Below are 20,185 nucleotides of genomic sequence, written 5' to 3'. Positions count from 1 at the left end.
ATTCAGTCCAAAGTGAATGTCCATTACAACAACACAGCAGAAGATATGATGAAACCTTATTGTGAATAGCGAATGGACAACACTTTACCAGCAAATACAAAGAATTTCATATTACATGTACTTGATGACGCTCATCTTTATTCAGTGGAGCTAGAACTTTACCATGGTAACTTACACATTACAACTTACATTAACTCCATTGCACTGCAACGATTAAATGGCTACTGGCATGTTTTACACTTTAACACACAATGGTTCTTGGGCTCATAAAGATATTGTGCTGATCTGTGTCACATAAGAGATATGTAAAGATGATATTTCTAAAAATTGTAAGTCTTACGATTAAGTAGGGTTTTGTCATGTATCAACAGATCACTTACCACATACTGACATGTCTTCCATGTATGCTGTGCATGTGCATTATGAAATAAAGGCAGTTTCAGAATCATATCCCTCTCAAGTGCAGACATCTTGACTTTGGTCTCCAAGTTTAAGTAATAGTAATGCATCTCATTAGGGAATATATAACAGGTTTAGTGTGAACTGCCTGTACAGCATAGCATTCTCACATCATTTCTGACTTGTGTACAACCTATCACTGAAAGGCAAACACAACAAAGCCCAAGACCACATGAATAAAAACTGTTTTAAATACATGGTACTGGGAGACACAGAAAACATCCACTGGATTTTTTTTTTTTGGGGGGGGGGGGTGGGGGACAGGGTCATATTTTGTAAAGTAAAGATTTGATATCATGGGTGGGTTGAAAAACTCCACGCACAATACAATTGTATCTCCATTTGAAGAGCAAACTGCCTTCTACAATCTGCTGTAATAAACATCTATTGCAATCAGATTTTTTCATGATACATGTACTATTGAAAAGGAACTCTGGGTGAAAGGAAATGATTCACCAGCTGTATACATTCCTGCTCATCCTGTCTGCACAACTGACTTTTATTGTACAAGTCTTCAGAAAGAATTTTGCTTGATTTCATTGACAATTTTGTAGCTGGTCTCTTAATCCCACCCTTCAAATGACTTCATAACACTGCAATATATAAATAGGCCTACTGCTCACACTAAGAACGGGACAGTGTCAAAATACGGCTCCATTTACAAAATTTAGCCATATATTTAAGTTGTAACCATGTTTGCTGACATGTGGAGAGCTTCTCTCTCCATCACATTTCATCGCTGAGGTGACAAGACCTCGTACCTACAAAATGTCAAATGTTCAGGAGAGCCAAAAAACATGGCAGCCAAAGCACTACACCGAATGGGATAGCCTTTCCTTTGACATACCATCGTGGCTTCATTTTTTGGGTAAGAAAGATAGGATTTGGACAGGACATCACTTAACCGATTATCTGACCATTAATCTAAAAAAGTCATTTTCACCAAAATTTGAGATACAAGGTCTTGTCACCCCAGTGACGATATAGTGCATTCACACCATGGAGAAGACTGTACCTCCGTTACCATGGTGACTGCAGTTACATGTATCAGCTTGAAAAACCACCAAGGCAAGAACATTATGTGATAGCTCCATCTCTAGCAAATCGACAATCAACAATACTATACAGTGGTGCTCATTCATTCAAAGCTTTGAAACTGAACAAATTGAACAGGACCTAATTTGTTGGACAAAAAGCCAGAGATTGGGCCCAGCAAAGGCTGAGATTGGGCCCAGCAAAGGCTTTGTTATCTCTTGTCTTCAGTCGGACTGGTTTCTTTCTTTACCACAGAATTGTAGTGTTCCCCAAGACCAAATTCATGACGATGATACCTGTGAAAGAATAAATGGGTAAGATATTCAAAGATTGGCCTCACACTCTGTGGACTACTAATTTGTACAAATTGCATATCTGCGGAACTTCCTTTCATTTACGCGTTGTCCTGGAATTAATTTTGTCAACTCATCTGGCTTTATCTGAGTACCAGCACCCTTTTCACGCAATGACATTACAGTGCATGAATGGAAAAGACTCCTGTTAACCCATTGAGGGTGAGCTGATTCTGCTATAACACATTTCCTATAGACACTTGTCCAAGTACACTTACCACTAGTCTTCAATGGGTTAAGCATATCATGTATGTAGTAAAATATACTCAGTCAATGAACCTACAAATCATACACAATATTAGCTAAGTTTGAACTACACCAAACTAACCCAATGCAAAACCAGTAATCACGAAAACGTGCAAATATCTCTAAAATATTTACATCCCTTCACTCAAATCTATGCCACTCAATGATGTCCCTATTGCCCAGTAATATATCCTGATTGATAACATCCAACCAAACTGACTAATAACAGATCATCTCATGAAGTAGAGTATGTGAACTTACGATAGCATGATAGGTTCCTCAGCATCAAACTGTTCCCCTATGGTCAATGCAGGCCCCTCAGCCTGCCATACTTGTATGGGTTTCTTGTACAGTTCAGCGATAGCCTTCATCTGAGCAATAGATAAAGCAACAGAAATGTAATATCACCATAGTCACTTTTAATGAACTGATCATACTGTGTTTAATATGACCAGTCTCATGAATAATTTGTTATAATTCCTTTCATTCCTACTTTTAAGGCTGTTTAGATCAAGTTGTTGTCCTCTTATGGTTGCCCACAAGTGAACATAAATTAATCTAAAGACAATGATGAGGACACCAGTATATATCATCAGAAAGCTATGTCTCTTCATTTTGATTTGTTCTCTTTATGCCTTTATATTTCTCATTTCTTTAATTTTCTTAAGCAATGAAAAAGGCAGATTCTCAATTTACCTCCTGTCTCTTACAATTGAATAGAAAAGCCATCATAATCTTGAAAGGATCATCAAGACATGAAAGAGCAAGCTAGAGAGAAATGTGATACTGCATGAGCTGAAATTTTTGTGGTGGTTTTATTGTTGTGATTTTGTGAATAACCTTTGAACTTGGAAAATAACAATGTGCAAATATAAACGTCCGTGAAATCAATGAATGGATACATAATTTCTCAAAAAATGTAGTCAGTAGCTCCTGAAGGTCTAGCATACTGCATGGGCCATGATGTAGCTGTATCTGGGGTATACAACTAGCTAGTACAGTACACTGTATTTCAACTGCAGAACCCACTACTTGTTTACATACAGGGAATCATTGAGTAAAAACATTCAGGAAAGATTATTGTCACTTGTAACTCATTCTTGTTTATCTTATGAAAGGAGAACTAACCATTACAACATGCTCACAACAGTGAAATCAATGAAATATGAAAATGTCTGCACATGAAAATTTCAACTTATTCAGTAGCATCCTGACTCACCTCATGGTGACCTCCCCAAGCTGCTGTGTGAGCAATGTCATCACAGTACTTCTCATACTCCTCTGGAAAGTTAACCAAGAAAGTCAAAGATCAATCTACAACCAAAATCATCATTAAATCTGATCAATGTCCAACCTACTTCCTACAAATAAGTCACAAGACACTCCAAGTGCGCTAAAATCTAGGAACAATCAATGATTTTACTAACTGGTTTCTGAAAGAATTTTTTGATGTGATTTGTCAATTATCATCACCAAGACAAATGGCTGAATATGCTGATGTCTAAAATTAACAACTGCTGGAGGACGTTGAGGTCTGACGATTTCCTAATTGCCTTTAAACTTCTCATGCCATCAATTAACTACCGAATTCTACATTCACATTTTGTTCTCCACTGTTACAAAATCCAAAACTGATTCCTACAGCCATGACGAAATCATTGATTTCAACTCATGTACATCACAATGCTTGATCTTCACAATCACCATGATCAGTTAGTGCTGCCATTTACCTGAAGTCTATACCCAGCTTATGGAAACTCACCAGGAGTGAAGACATCTCCTGTGTCAGGCTTGGTGAGAAAACATAAAAATTCTTCGAGATTGGCTCTCATGTGATCTGATACCCTCTGCCTCAGGTTCAGCATGGTCTCCTGGAAAAGATTTTCATGGACAAGGTGAATTAGTATGAATACCATTTCAAACTATGGTTCAAGATAACATTACTGTACAACACTATGGTTAAAGTGCAACGCTGCACACTGGCACTGGTCCGACGGTCCAGGACCAGTAAAAATCACTGTCGGACCATTAACTTTTTCAGGAATAAACAAGTAAAAGATGGAAAATCTGGGTACCTACCGGTCAGACAGACAGGTCGTACCAGTAGAAAAATTGGGTTAGTGTGCAGCCCTGAAAGTGGTATGTGGTAACTCAAACTATGAGAGAGTAATCAATGTTTGCCATGGGAAAGTGACCCAACCGACAAAACATTATGGAATGTACGAATGATAATTTGGCTCAATTCAGCTTTGTCATAATTCAAATGTAAACAAATGTGGAAGACACATTGCAAGTCAATTCACGAGGCAAACAACACTAACTTGAAATATATCCATTGAGATGCAATCTATTAGAAAGGAAGAGTTCTGGAATTTAATGAGAAATACAGTCAGTAAGTTTAAAGCAGTAGAACAGAATTTTAAGGGACACGGGGCATAAGGAAATGGCTATGATGGTTTACATGTCATTATGCTACTAAACATATTGTCCTACTGGGGCCTTGATAAAGCTTCAACCTTGTGGCTCATTATCATTCACATTAAATCCTCATATGATACAAGAAAAAAAAAGAAAAGAAAAAAAAAAGAACATGAAAGAAAAAGAAGAAACAATGAATATGTTTTTCCTAGAATGTGAATGATGAAATGATTGTGCTGTATCCTGGCAGATGTGCTCTCCTGTAGAGTCATCTTGAAGAGTCATGAACAAGGAATTTAAAAATCAATTGTCAACACTATAAACACATAAACACAGATTAATATTCTGCAAGTTTTGTATGGAGCTGTCATAGCTCAGTGGATAAGACCACAAACCACTAATCATAAGGTTCCTGGTTCAAGTCTCCTGGCTGCAGTGGTTGTGCCGCTAGGCAAGGCACTTTAGCCTCAATGCCGAATTCTTTTGAGGGTACTCGCCTGGTATAATTGCTTATAAGCAGCCACTGCTTCTTAAGTGGTTTCACAAAACTGATAAAATTCAAATCAAAATCAGTGTCACAGATATGAATTCGAGTAACTATTCCCAAGATGCCATTAAAATGCAACATTAGGAAATTACAAAACTTATGTTTTGCCTAGTGTTGTTCAATATTTGTTCTCATGTCCTAAACGTTTAGGCCATATTATGGATTTTGTGTAAATTATCATTCTTGGAGAGAGAATGACCACATTTCATTTCATTTGATTAGAATCCTTACCTCAATACCCTGGATGAGAAGCTGATGGACCACAGCATTGTACAAACAGTGACCATCTGATGGAATCTGAAGAGAGTGCATGATGATGAAGATATGTATTTAAGCACTGACATTGTTAAACGCACAGTTCTCACTTTTATTTCCAGTTTGTATAGCAATTTGTCAGAGCATCGAAAGATGATCAGTCCTATCAGCCTTCTCCCAGTGGTATTTTAACAATTCAAAATTAATCATCATGACAAGTACTTGATGACAGATTTTTCTCTGTTGATGCAGGTTTTGGTGTAAATCAGATTTGTCCAATGTTTCCCAAACTTTAATGGATGTTTTGATAACATATCACTGTATAAAGATGCCCGAAGGTTGTCAGGAACAATATTTCATATAAAATTCTCCAAGAAAGAGACACCTCAATATTTTGGTATTTCTGTGTACAAGCAGTGAGAATTTCCATAATACAAACATCAAAGTCGCTTGACAACATTATCTTCAAAGCCTTTATGAACTGTCATTTCTGTGATAAACATTCCATTTTATCTAAAATTTTAGGAGTCTGTCAATCATTTTACTGCTTCCATTTAGTGATATTTTGTTGAATTAAATGTTCCTATATAAATCATGATTTTGAAGCTCTCCTCCTACCTGTTTGATTCTCATATTTTTCTCTGTCATGATAGCAGCAAATTGTTTAGTTTCTTTATTCCTGGCACTGTTCACATTGTCTTTCTCTGCCTCAGCGATGCGGTCAGCTCGTTCTTTCTCCTCCTGTGCTTTCTTGTTCTGAAAATTTAAATATAGACATGAGCAAGTGATAATATCAATACTGGTGAAAACTTGAGTTTATTTGCTTGTTTGTATCCTTCCCTTTGCCAGGAAGAGAAGATCACTTTCTGTCCGGATGCAATTATAAGAGTGTGTTTGTGTTGCAAGAATACTACAAAAATGGATGGACACCTTACAATTATTAAGCAATTTAATAAAATGACTTTATCAAAACTGTATTTGAATAGATAACAACAAACGTTAATTGATACTGCATGCCAGTTTTTCGCCCTCAATTTGCTTCCAATGCTTGTGGAAGATTTTTTTTTTTCTGTAAGATAAATGAAATTAGTTACAAATTCTACATAAAATCAGTTTAATACACAAAACTTTATTTTCCTTCAAGATACTGGAAGATAGGTCTTTTACTTCTGACAGTATAGCACTTGGTCATTTACTACATGTATGTCATGAATACCTACAATGTAATCAAATTGAAAACTATTTTAAGGATAATAATCTTGTTCTGACATTAATACTCCACTAAACTTAATTAGCTGTGACTAGCCACACTCTCTCTCTTATCCATGGCTGCTTTGAAAATGAATGATCTGATACAGAATGCACTTACCCTCCTCTTTTGAGCTTTAGAGATCTTCTGGGGTTTTTCCTCAGCTGTGTCAGAAATATCAAGCCTCTCCAACAAATCTTCTGGGTTTTCCTGAAACATTCAGGGTAACATATAAAAACAAAATGATGTTTAAAAGGTAGAACTAATCATACTACTATAACTATGACTACATGAAAGGAGGAAATACATAGAACAAGCTCCACTTATGAACAGTTGTTACAATGACAACTTGGAAAAATTACTTACAAGTTGCGAGCATTTATCACTGTTTTACTACTCCATCAAAAATGATTTAGGATATAAATACACTATGATATCTGGAATATGTTACCCTTAGTGGTGTGTGATTATACATTTAGACAGAGCAGACATCTCTTTAACCTACATGTGTACTTCAAAAGTTCAACAATGATAAAACAGAAAGATTAACTAGAAATTATCAATTTTCCCAGATTTGAAGGAACATGCAAGATATGCAAAACATCAATTAGATACTGTAAATTAGTTTTATCACATTTTCAGCCAATCAAGGCCTTGCATGAGTACCTGATGTAGTCTATTCACGCACCTCTACATCTCACAAGTTGAAAAATACATGTATCAGATTTGTGAATTCTGTGAATTACATGTGACTACTAAACAATAAAATTAACACGTGAAATCGCTTGTGATTTCTCTCAAAGAGAAATCTGATGATTTCATAATGTTCAATGTTGTTTATAAAATTTGTCATTAAACATGTTTACCCACTTGAGCTGTGCCAAAGAAAAATAAGATGCAAACATGAGAGCTGCAATAATAACAGTGACACTCACATTCTGAGACTGATTGTTTTCTGCTCCTGTCTCTGCACCACTCTCCGCATGATGGGCAGCTAGCTCTGTCTGATGTCTCTGTTCTAGTTCTGCCTCCAAGCGAGCAATCTCCTCTGTGGCTTCCCTCTTCCGCTTCTTATCTCCCTTGGGAACTGCTTTCTTAATCCCTTGAATTTTTGCTGTCATTTGAAATCATTGCAAAAATAAATGTAATTAGCAACTAATTTGCAGCCAACATAGGTGTCTAGAAATGATAGTCCCAGCTCTTCAAAAAAAGAAATCAGAAAAAAAAGGGGAAAAATGCAATGGAACGAATGATTTTCCAGCTCCGAGGGGCAGGGTGGAGGGAGGGTGGCCTGCAACTAGCTGCCCCCCCCCCCCCCCCCCCCCCCGTCCACTATGCACTAAAGCAAAAAAAATCTGCAGCCTGTTGATAGATAGGCCTACCACTTGTGTAATTCAAAGACATGATGTATTTTTGTTTGCACTCCCTTCGTACCAGTGATATTTTCAATTGTCATTCTGGATGATTTACATTCTAACGTTAGACTATCGCACTTTTTTGTGTCACTCATAGCTCATGCTTCATTTATGACTATGACTCCCGACTCCCATACTGCCAGGGTGTTTCGAATAGGACTGACACTGCACTTAATTGTATTTTAGCACATAATTATGCATGTGTAAGCTCTTGACTCATGCTGCTAGTAAAACACACAGCACAGCATACACTATGACTAGCAGCACCACAGTCACTGAGTAGATCTATGTCGCATGCACCGCACCATCACCACATTTGCACACTTAGCTCAGATAGTTGCATGTATTGCACACACATGCACTACAGTCTACAGACTAGATCTAACTAAGTTTATAAATTATAGACAGTCCTGTCGCTGTACACAAGTGTAAGTCGCAGACATGTTAGCCCGACCAGCCGACTACCTATACACAGCCCAGTCGCTGTATAAATAGCGACAGGCTGTGTTTCGCACAGCTTCTGGTCGGGCTAACTACAGACATGATTTGACAAAACGGGTGACATGACATGACATCTGGCTAGTAGATCTGTACAGGATACACACGACATCAACATGCATAAGTGGGACTGTACTGTATGTGATTGTGATCGTGACGGGAGAAAAAAAAAGAAGAAAATCAATATTCAAAGCTTAAACACACACAAAGTAATGATCAAGAACGTCTTATCTGAAATATAGATACGGGCATACCTTGGAGCTCTTTCTTTTCCTTACGATGTTTTTGTTCTATAAATTCAAGATCCATTTTGATTTGAACGCTCCGAGTGACGAAAACCCTGCGATTGTCATCAGTGCAGCACAACGCAAGGCATGCAGCGCAAGGCATGCAGCGCAGGCTTGCGTTCGTCCCGTACCGTACCGTACCGAAAACAGGCCGTGCATGGTGCACGTGCAAGCCATTGATCACATGCCTTCTTTCAGCGTTCGTCTTCTACCACTAGCACTTGCGCGGCCCCATCACCACCACTGTGCATCTACTAGTCAGTCTCCATCTGCACAACATTGATCTCCACAACTAACTTGTGAGATGAGCTAGGTCTGTCAACAGCATCCACACCGTGTCGCACGATCGCGTATGAACTACGTAGCAGGAGTCTCATAGGCCGTGAATTCTATCTTGTCTACTCTTCGTCTGGCGATATACTGTAACCTTCTGTTGTGTTTGTGGAATGTAAGTAGACTCGACATGAGTGTTGATCTCTTTTTGTCTGTAAATTTGGTTTAGAATGGAAGTTTTCTAGTTTCGCCATTGATTGTATCTCGTGTTTTGTTCCTGCCAGGGAGGTGATTGATTCCACCTCCCTGTTCCTACCTACCACTGCACTGGCTACGACACGGCCAGTGCAGTGGTGGGCGGCGATGGTGATGGAAGTCGGCGTGTGGAGGTAGTGCCTAGTGGATTATTGAGGAGATAAGACCAAGCTGTGAAAGATGAGTCGATTCAGTTTAGTGTGATGTCAGTCGTGATCTGTCGATGGCCAAGACATTGACATTGACTTGTTTTTTGTTTTCTCATGATTTCCACTTCATTTTTACAATCTACATGACATTTGCATGATAATACTTAAATAGCCCCAAGTATTGACCGAAAGATCGGTCTTTATCTGGTTGTCGGGGATATGATTTACGGAGACTGCGTCTGGCTTCACGGATCCCCTCCTATGACTATGTCTCCGGAGGAGAGTAATAACATCCAAAAAAAAATAAATAAATAAATAAAAATAAGAGACTCCTCCGGACAGACGGATCTTTCTGTCTACCCCAAGTACTACATGTAACTATACACAGCCCAGTCACTGTAAAAATCGCGACAGCACAGTGTCTGGTCGGGCTACAAAGTAACTACTAACCTCTTTAAAACAAGGAAAGTCTTTTCCAGTGACAGTTCAAGTAGAAGCACATATCCCTAGAGTATAAATAGACAAGTTATAGAGAGTGGAAGCACCAGCGACCAGTATCACCAAAATAATCCATGATTTCAGAGAATGTGTGGCAAAAAAATGCCAATCCTTTTGCTAAGTACAATGTACCACTCATTACTTCTTGCAGCATGACAAATGACAAAGAGATTCTTGAAAGAATCTCTTTGTCATTGCCAATCATATTATTTGTATAATTTTTAGTTTGAAATAAAGTGTGTTCAACCATCCTGTAGTACTTGACTGAAAGATCAGTCTGTATCTGGTCGTTAGGGATATGATTTACGGAGACTACGTCTGGCTTCAGGGAATCCCTGGAGGAGGACCTTAAAAGTGAAAAAAAAAATTATAAAACTCTTCCAGACAGACAGATTTTTCTGTCTACAGCTGTAAATCGTAATTTTATGATCATGATCAATACAAAGCTTGGAATATTAAACATTAGATTAATAGAACCTGGGAAATAGTGGGGGGTGCACGTCACGAGACCGACACCCATGAGTCATACCAGGGAGGTGGGCCTCATACAGCCTACGAGTTACATGTATTTACATCCCACAAGTCATACAGCCCATGAGTTTGACACTAAAGCAAACAAAGCCCACGAGACCGACACATTAAACCTTTTGACTTTTGTTGCATCTGTCGAACTCGTGGGCTGTTTTTACCTAGTGTTGGTCTCATGGGCTTTATTTGCCTACTGTCAAACTTATGGGCTGTATGACTCTTGGGTTGTAGGACTCATGGGTGTTGGTCTTGTGGGATGACCCTGTAGTGGGTAGTCTGTGATTTGTGCAATTACTATGTATCTGACAATATGTTTTTTATTATTTTCACTGAATGTTTATTCATGGCTGATATGCTTTACTTTTGAATTTGCAACAAGTTTGATAAAAATGTCAAATTTTTTTCCTCGATTGATGGTTGAAAAGCCTTCAGTGTTTGTTTTATCATTGTCTGTTCGACCTGTTCGACAGTTGAAGGTGTCATGTGGATACATACACATGTACATAAAATGGAAGGTAACAAGGTTATTGTGTGTTACCTTATTATCAAAGTATAAATCTAGTGTGTTTGTAAGAAAAATCCCATGTGTAAAATGTAATTTGTTTGTGTACATGTACCAAGGTATGGTTTTTGCTGTACCATTATACAGCAGGATCAACATCCTTGCTCTTTCATACATTGTTTGATTTCTACTCATGTCATATTTTTTAATGTTTTTACTAAGTCTTCAAAAATTTAGATAATTTTAAAAACTTTAGGCAGCTGCTCTGTGAGATTTTGACTGAGAATACCAAGGAGTAAACTAATGCTACTTTCAGAAGTCATACTGAATAGCCAAATATTTATATTGCTTGGAAATATACCTTATCTTTCGCACTTGAATTACACCAGCACAAATTACTGATAGCACATACATATGTTGTACGTGGAAGATTTTCCCCCAATGATTCAAACAATGATTGGTATTTTATCTTTCATTAACATGTCTGACATACACTGTATGTGTAAGAATTTTATAAAAAGCATAGTTTGGTCCTTTTATACAATCTACAATTGTATGGGCAGGGCTGCACACTAACCCATTTTTTTCCTACTGATCCAACCTGTCTGTTGGACCAGTAGGTACCCAGTTTTTCCATTTTTTACTGGTCCATTCCTGAAAAAATAATTACCGGTACTGGTCCGACAGGGATTTTTACTGGTCCCAGACCATCACACCAGTGCCAGTGTGTAGCATTGACTATCATGCATGACGAGTAGTAGTCCCCCCCCCCCCCCCCCCCCACACACACACACACACACACATACTAGTACTCACTCATACACAGGCACATGGTAGTCAAAAATGCACTATTTTGAATTAATCACTGAGATGCATTAGTTATTTCTGTATAAGTGACAGTCAACCAGCCATTTCATTATTTTTTTCTTGGGGGGGGGGGGGGGTAATTTTTGTTTTATTCACATGCAGTATATCTGTGGAGCTAGCTCCATGGTATATCTGTAGCAGCACCACATCATATAATTTTCTTTCAAGTGAGTTCCTCATATTAAATTGGACATCCAGAGATTTATATGTTACTGTTAAAAAGGCATAATTATGATTTACCAATGTTTCATGCTTTGGGGAAACAAAACGACGAAAGAGGAAGAGATTGAACATACACATGTATCTTTTTTTTTTGGTTTGTTTTACTAGAATTCAGTCAGTTTAAGACGAGCTCTAGTTGTGTGATGACCATTAAAGAAGCATCATGTGATTATCATTTACCGTAGTCTTCTACCTGTAGACATGCATTGACAAGAGGTACATTGTACAGTGTAGAACCATTGTACTGACATTGCAGGGGTTGTCCTGTAGCCTACCTCATGAGACAGTTCTTTAGGTGTACTACAAATGTATTACATGAGCCTGAAGCAAACAATGTGAGCCTTATGAAGGACACTGTCTAGAGTTGTGGATTATGTTCTAGGGAGCATTGTGTGAGTTCTGGACAAAGAACTTTATGTTTGCCAGAGGGTATAGAGAAAGGATCCTAAGAAAGTTCTTTGGAATTAAGTTAGTCTACATCTGCAGGCTAAGCCAAGTGAATAGATTTTAGTGATTGTAGATTACTCAGGAATGCATAATGTATTGAATCATTTCTTGGTATCAATTAAAACCTAGATATATTTGCCCTGCTTTAATGATACACTAGCCTCATCTTTCTTATTGCCTGAAAACAAAACACCCCCTCCAAACACCAAAGAAAAGAAAGAAAGGGATATATGTCATGCAGTTTACTGTAGTCTTTAAGGCTAGTTTGTAGAACTAATATGAGGCTAACAGAAAATTATCTGGGAATTCAGGTACTCCAATCTCATCTTAAGTCATATTTATATTTCACGTGAAGTACTAAGAACATCCTCCAGCATTTGAAACTGCTTGCCTTGTGTGATGTTATTCATTCTTATTCAGTGGAAACACATGTAAATGTACAATACTTGATACTTGAAATAGTTCCATACTTCTAAAGTACTTGTACTTCAATAGTGTTTTACCTCATAAATGGTGACATCAAGTACAATGTAAATGCTGCATCTCAGTACAGTTAATGAGTATTTGTGGTTTAGCCATACTTGAGAAATGTGATGTACTTCCTGATCTGTACTGTAATTAGCTGTGAAAAAATGAGAACTGAATGATGTTGATACAATCACTTCCTTGAGTTCAAGGATTATCTCAAAGTTCATGTTTCTTAGAGTGCAATCTTTAATAAGGTGCTAGCCACAAGCAAAGTCAGTTCAGTGTACCATACATTATCTTCTTGAACTAGATAGTCCATTATGTATTGAATCTTTTGTATGGTAAACAATGTACTGTACATTGTACATTGCAGGAACCCTCTGAGCATTGTGAAATCAAACAAAGAGAATGGTAGAAGTGTCATGTACATAGTCAGCCTATCATGTGATACAGTTGTGAAACTTCAAAGTTTTTTGTTGTCTCATAAAATAGAAATCTTATTTAGCAGTCATGCATACAATGTGCAATCTATGAAAATTTAGATGGCACTACACTGACCTACCCTAAAATCTTCACTATATGTTACATGAATTCAAGTTAATGATTTAAAAAATAAACAAACCTTATGTTTTTTGCCTCACTGTTTCTAGTGCTGTAATACTGCATCAGTGATGACTTTAGGGGATAGTGGTTGCAGAACTTGTTACATTATCTGTCAAAATATGATTTGATTTTTATGATTTGTTTTGTACACAATCTAAAGGGAGAGTTGTGAATTGATGACTACACTATCTCAAATTATTCCATTATTTATACATAATGTACATTTTGTACCTGTTGTCAATATCGCTATTCTGTAAAAACAGGTTTGTAAAACTTTCAAATTCTACAATGTAGGCATGTCCTACTGTTAAGTCCAATTTTCATAAAAATTGATAAACAACGGAACTGTTTATGTGATATTTAAGTCGGTTTGTTATGTGAATTGAACATGTATGATGTGGCTTTGTGGGAGTTGAATAGTGAAATCAGCTGACGGAATTTATCCCCAGTAGCACCAGGTACTACGTGTAGATCTGCTTTGCATATACACACTGTACATTGTATGTAAACCTTCTTTCACTGTTACTTTATGTACAACTGTATAATATACAAGTGTCAGTATTTCATGGTTTTATTCTGGGCATCATGTGACCATCACATGACCAATGCTTGTGAGAAAACCACTGTCTACACCCAATATTTCTTGAAATTTACACTCAGTATTAAAGCGTAGAACTAATTTTGGAGATTTATCTTTTTTGAGCTGGAAGCATAATGACATGTATGCATTTATTGAAGAGAAGATCTTATCTGAGGAAGGAAAAGAGAATCTCATCCTCATTATGTAATTCCAGTCTGCAGACAGAAAGAACCCCTAAATTATATCATGCTAGTGATGCATTGTTTGATGCTCTTCCAGCATTCTGACAGGAAGTCAGATGGTTCAGCCAATCACTTTTTGTCCTTCAATTTATGATCCATCTGTAGGGTTTTGATTCTATATTGTGTATTGTATCAAAGTCAGTGACTATGGTCATGAATAAAAGATGTAGATCATGTAAGAACTTGTACAACCATGTACAATGTGTGTGATATGAAATGCTCTTATCCAGTGTTATAGTGGACAGACAAAAGAAGTTTTGCTGCTCACTCAGTGTGTTTGCCAGAATAGAAGTATTTGCTTGGTTAAAGGGGAAATCTAGTCCAAATATACAATTTTGTAAGTTAGTGCGATAAAAAAAGAGTAAAATCTTACAAGTTCAATGGTAAAAATTTGACTGAAATCGGAGGAAAAATAAGGAAGTTATGACGTTTCGAAGTTTTGCTAATTTCTGCAAAACAGTTCTTGTTCAGTGGATATATGCAGATGAGTGTGCTAACCATGTCATACCCTCACAATTTTCCATTGATCGTGTACAAAAAAATGACAGAAATTAAATGTTTCTGTCCTTGAAGTCTGAAACATAAAATTACTCCTGGTTAAATAACTTCAGAATAGTGATAGTTTATCAGGATTTAAGCCTCGGGCATAATTGTGTTTGAATGAATAACTGGAAATTTCAAAATTTTATGTTCAAACTATACAAACTTGTGTGGCAAGTTGTGAGGGAATGACATGGCCACTTTGCCATTATATTTTGCTTATTCGTATTGACCGTTCAAGAAATGTTTTCTGAAATACTAGCAAAATTTCAAAATGTCATAACCTCCTTATTTTTCACCCGATTTCAATCAAAATTTTACTGTTGAACTCGTAATATTTTACTCTTTCTTACCAGACTAACCTATATTTGGACAGGATTTCCTCTTTAACATGGAAATTGTGATAAAAAGGAGAGAAGGCAAACATGAAAACCTGCTCAGCTTTCAACTTGTCTCTGAATGGCTAAATCAAGGTTTTTATATTCTCTGGTTTGAGTTACAATCAAGGTTTCTCAGGTTACTCTAGAGTTTATTGACAGGAATAGAATTGCTTGATATTGTCCTGCATTCTTCTTTTTTTATTCCTCCGCCACGAAGTGACGCCGGAGGCATTATGTTTTCGGGTTGTCCGTCCGTCTGTCCTTCCGTCCGTTATCAATTTTTGTGGACAGCGTAACTAAAAAACGCTTTGAGGTATCCTAATGAAACTTGGCATGTGTATGTATGAGTGAGGGGAGTTGTGCCCATCAACTTTTGGGTGCACATGCTCAAAGTCAAAGGTCAAAAGGTCAAGGTCAAATGCTGAAAATCTCACTATTTCCCCCATATCGATGCAATGTCTAAGGGTATTTTCTTGAAACTTAGTGTATACATGAACTACCAAATAAAGATTCACCAGAGAGAGTTTGGGGTCATGAGGTCAGAGGTCAAAGGTCAAGTGAAAATGTTAAAATTTCACTTTTTTTTTCTCCATATCTTACAAATCTTTCAGAGGTATCTTCATGGAACTTAGTACATATGCATACTAATTGGCAGTGATCATCTAGGGAATTTAGGGGTCATGGGTCAAAGGTCATGCATCAAAGGTCACGGTCAACTCATCAAAATGTCACTATTTCCCTCCTATCTATGCAATGCCTGCAGGATTTTTAGCTCACCTGAGCCGAAGGCTCAAGTGAGCTATTGCGACCGCTCTTCGTGCGTCGTTCGTCTTGCGTCGTCCGTCGTGCGTAAACTTTTTACATTTTCATCTTCTTCTTGACAACCCCATGACCGATTTTCACCAAACTTGGCAAGTAGCATCCCTAGGGGGATAGGATTTCAATTTGTTCAAATGAGCACCATGGCCCACCTGGGGGGCCCCAGGGGGGCCCAAACACCCTACAATTAAGGAATCTTTAAAAATCTTCTTCTCTAGAACCAGAAGTGATAGGGCTTAGTTGATACTATGAGTAAGTACATTAATGACTTTAGTTTCAAGTTTGTTCATGGGGGAATCAGGGGTGCCCCCCTTCGCACCCAGGGGAGGGGGTGGGGAGGGGTCCTAATGAGGCCTAAATTGTACATTTTCATCTTCACTTTGAGATCGCCATGTCTGATTTTCACCAAACTTGGTAGGTAGCATCCCTACGGTGATAGGATCTCAATTTGTTCAAATGGGCACCATGGCCGGCCCCCCAGGGGGCCCAAACCCCCTAAAATTGAGGAATTTTAAAAAATCTTCTGTAGAACCAGAAGTGATAGGGCTTAGATAACACTATGAGTTAGTACATTGATGACTGTACAGTCACAGCGGACGGGTGCAATTAACTCACTGTTTTCATTTTGACCTGACCTCGCTTTCCTCTTGAATGAACACGTTTCGCACGAAAACCGCTAGGAAAGTGTCGCAGCAAAACTGCCGTAACTTTACTATTTATTCATATTTTTTGATAATTCAAACGGTTATGAAAAGTAACAACCTCATTTTAACCTACCATTACATTAACTTTTTTAAATAACGACGAGAAAATAATCCAAAATGGGGCATAACTTCACTTTCAAAACGGAAAATAATTGTCAGAAATCGTTGCTAAAATTTCACATTTTGACTTCGTGAACAACAAAAAACTTTCAAGTATGTTACTAAGTATGTATTTCTTTCCGGAATTCTAAAATATCACATTCGAGAAGTCATGCGTCCGGATATGTCTGGAAATAATCGAAAGTGGTGCACTTTCTACCTTCGTTCCGAGCACGAAATTTCATAGTCATTCGCATACGGGAAGACAGGGTACAGTCCCACGTACCCACATCTTTGTCGCTCTAACGTCACCTGTACTTCAGTGCCGTACGGCACTGCTGTACTCTGATCGTAACTCGTACCGGGAATTCGTAGTTGTAATGTTACTTACTATAGTGCAGTAAAATCTGCGTTAAGTCTGAATAATCCAATGTCAAGAATTTGCAACTGCATAAATGGTATCATAGCCGAATATATATTCAAATTTTTGCTATATTCTTTTTAATAGGACAGTTCTGATAACGTAAGTGCTTGTCTTTGAGGTATAGCGAGGTCCCCAGCACACTGCTGTACATTATCGACACACCGCGTCCCACTCTCATAGCATGCATGTGCAGTTTACTAGGCATCCGCAGCAGCCACCTCGCATCACACAGTAACAGTACGCTGCAATGCATCGACCAATCAGCTCGCTGGATCGAAGCAGCATGGGAAAGTTCATTCATTGCGCAAGCGCAAATCAGTTTTTCTTAGAATATGACGTCATTATTCTGGTTTGCTGCTCCAAGATTTCTGACAAGATACCTCATTTATTTTCACTTGTAACTTCAAAAATAGGTCTTCGGCAAAGCGAACAGGGCTACATTTACGTCCGCACATGTCTTATGAATATGTATGTCAAGTTTCATGAATATTAAGTGGTGCGTCCAGATGTGTCTGGAAATAATCGGACGGTAGTTTTCCGAGACAGAGAAACATGAAATATTGAATAACTTTAAAAATCCTTGATCGTTTCTCGTGATTTTTCGTATGTGGATAGAAATCATAATTTTGCATTGATACTGAAAGTTTGAGCGATTTTGGTCAATGTATAGCGGAGATATGAGAAGGTGAAATTTTGGTGAAAATGAGAACGCCCGATTCGCACTGCCTCGGTGACGGTTGAAAATTCAAAACGTTTAGTGGGTTTCGGGGGAGTTAATTATAGTCGTCCGCTGCGACTGTGTAGTTTCAAGTTTGTTCATGGGGTTGGCGGAATCAGGGGTGCCCCCCCCCCCCCCCCCCCCCCCCCCCCCCTTGGGACCCAGGAGAGGGGATGTGGAGAAGTCCTACAGTTGTAATGGGGCCTGAATTGTACATGTTCATCTTCTTCTTGAAAACCTCATGATGAATTTGACCAAACTTGGCAGGTAGCATCCCTAGGGGGATAGAATCTCAATTCCTTCAAATGGGCACCATTTCCCTCTTGGGGGTCCCCTAGGCCGCCCCCCCCCCCCCCCCCCACATTAAGAAATATTTAAAATCTTCTACTCTAGAACCAGAAATGATAAAGCAAAGTTAATACCATGAGTTTGTACATTGATGACTTTAGTTCCAAGTTTGTTCATTGCAGATCCAGGGCTGCCTGCCCCCACCCTGGAGTTGAGGGGGGGATCCATATGCAGACCTAAATTTCCAATGTTCTCAGGTAAGAGTGTGCAAGAATGCATGGAAGGTGAAATTGCGATACTCAGGTGAGTGCGTGGCCCCCGGGTCTCTTGTTGTTGAAACGTTAGTGTACATGTATGCATGTATTCCCCAATAGAGATTATCATGGAAGTTTCTTGTCAAAAGTTCAAAGGTCAAGTGAAAGTGCTAAATTTTACTTCTTCCTTAAACTTATAAAAGGGTCAAAAATCAGGTTCAAATCCTCAAATCCCCAAATGCCTGCACTCTTAGACTGTATAGCCATTCATCCAATTAAACCTAGCTCAAGGAAAGTGAACATTCAACACATTTGTGACAAACCTGTCATTTTGATATTTTGCCAGTTATGTGAAGCTGTCATCACACATTGTCAAGACATTGTGCTGTAGACCTATTTGGAGAACCATGCATTATGGCGGAGGCATACCAGTTGCCATAGCGACATTTCTAGTTTTTTTTCTTTTTATAGATAACAGTTAAAGTACATTGTATTCTTGAAATATGTTATTGAGGATAATATTATCCAAGGTGATCTTCATTGAACATTGTAGTGTCTGTACAGTAGGTGACAAGAAAGAAAATAGGGGTTTTTAACATCTATGTATGTCTGCACACATCAGGGAATGGTATCAATGTCACAAGCAGTGGTAAGATCCCAACCATGGACCAGGTCGGCACGTAGTACTCTTAAATTTCTGGGAGGGGGATGGTCATGGATAGAAGGGGTGCATTCGAAGGAAGGAGGAAATATTAAAGTTTTTATTTTTTTTTCCACTTATAAAAATGTGGGAACAGAAAAATATGAACGAAAAAAGCATGAGACCCTCAGACCCGTGGATTTCCATGGGTGCTGATAGTGTCATTATAAATATCTTCTTACCCCCAAATCACTGAAATACAAGTATCTTTTAGTGCCATGTCCGAATCAAGATACATGTGTGCATTTAAGAAGCTCTTCAAAGTTCAATGTGTACTAATGTCACAGAGTTGCGCCTCTTCCCACCCCCACAAAAATCATATTAATATGTACATGCTAACTAGTCTGCATACAAAAATATACTGTGGGAGTATACACATGGAGTCTACAGCAGAACAATGGCATGTTCAGGATGCCAAAAGACCAATAGGACATCTCACAGACACACATGACTTGGTGGATTTTATGATGACGTGATCTTTACTCTGGTGTGACAAGGGGTGTGAAAGTGTTTGCTATCACTGTGTACTCAATTCCTCTTTGGTCTGAGATATGGGAGTACACTAGTGCAAAAAAATCAAGGTTTATGGGAAGCTAGACTGGAATACAGATCACATGGAGATTTGCTGGGTGATTTTGTTGAATGGTGGTGACCAGTGACCATGACGATTATCGTTTGTAAGGATTTGCTTTACTGACCATCCAAGTCCTCTAAGTCTACATACATAAGTGTACAATGTAAGCTACTCTCATTTTTTATCTTCACTATAAAAATCTCGCACTTTGTACACAGACAGATTTATATTGTGTGTTAGTCATGTCACCACAAGTTTTAATGAAGGTAAGTTTGTTTTCGGGTTATTT

General features: G+C 38.2%; 2 protein-coding genes across 2 annotated transcripts in view; one reads left to right on the top strand and one right to left on the bottom strand.

Moving 5' to 3' along the window:
* Positions 1–1,705: 1,705 nt before the first annotated feature.
* Positions 1,706–8,825, bottom strand: LOC139717126 (deubiquitinase OTUD6B-like). The gene is made up of 9 exons (XM_071628626.1): positions 8,730–8,825; positions 7,498–7,676; positions 6,683–6,772; positions 5,932–6,069; positions 5,290–5,355; positions 3,856–3,964; positions 3,313–3,374; positions 2,355–2,464; positions 1,706–1,790 (listed from the first exon to the last, which is right to left on the bottom strand). Exons 1-9 carry the CDS (start codon positions 8,782–8,784, stop codon positions 1,706–1,708), a joined length of 894 nt encoding a protein of 297 aa, XP_071484727.1. The 5' UTR covers positions 8,785–8,825.
* A 187-nt stretch (positions 8,826–9,012) lies between these two features.
* The window catches only part of LOC139717175 (uncharacterized), a 47,211-nt gene continuing 36,038 nt past the window's right edge, over positions 9,013–20,185 (top strand). Inside the window, exon 1 of the mRNA XM_071628675.1 lies at positions 9,013–9,210. The gene's annotated coding sequence lies outside the window, so the exon portion shown is untranslated. The remainder of the gene's footprint in view (positions 9,211–20,185) is intronic.

This window comes from Diadema antillarum, unplaced genomic scaffold, assembly GCF_040938485.1.
Source record: "Diadema antillarum isolate AM-2024a unplaced genomic scaffold, OU_Dant_1.0 scf00000072, whole genome shotgun sequence".
NCBI lineage: Eukaryota > Metazoa > Echinodermata > Echinoidea > Diadematoida > Diadematidae > Diadema > Diadema antillarum.
This window is presented reverse-complemented; position numbering and strand designations above follow the sequence as displayed.

Coding starts and splice junctions, on each gene's coding strand:
- LOC139717126 (XM_071628626.1), bottom strand. CDS start 8,784: ATGGATCTTGAATTTATAGAACAAAAACATCGTAAGGAAAAGAAAGAG. Junction 7,677..8,729: donor GGAAAAGAAAGAGCTCCAAG/GTATGCCCGTAT, acceptor TTCAAATGACAG/CAAAAATTCAAGGGATTAAG. Junction 6,070..6,682: donor CTAAAGCTCAAAAGAGGAGG/GTAAGTGCATTC, acceptor TTAAATTTTCAG/AACAAGAAAGCACAGGAGGA.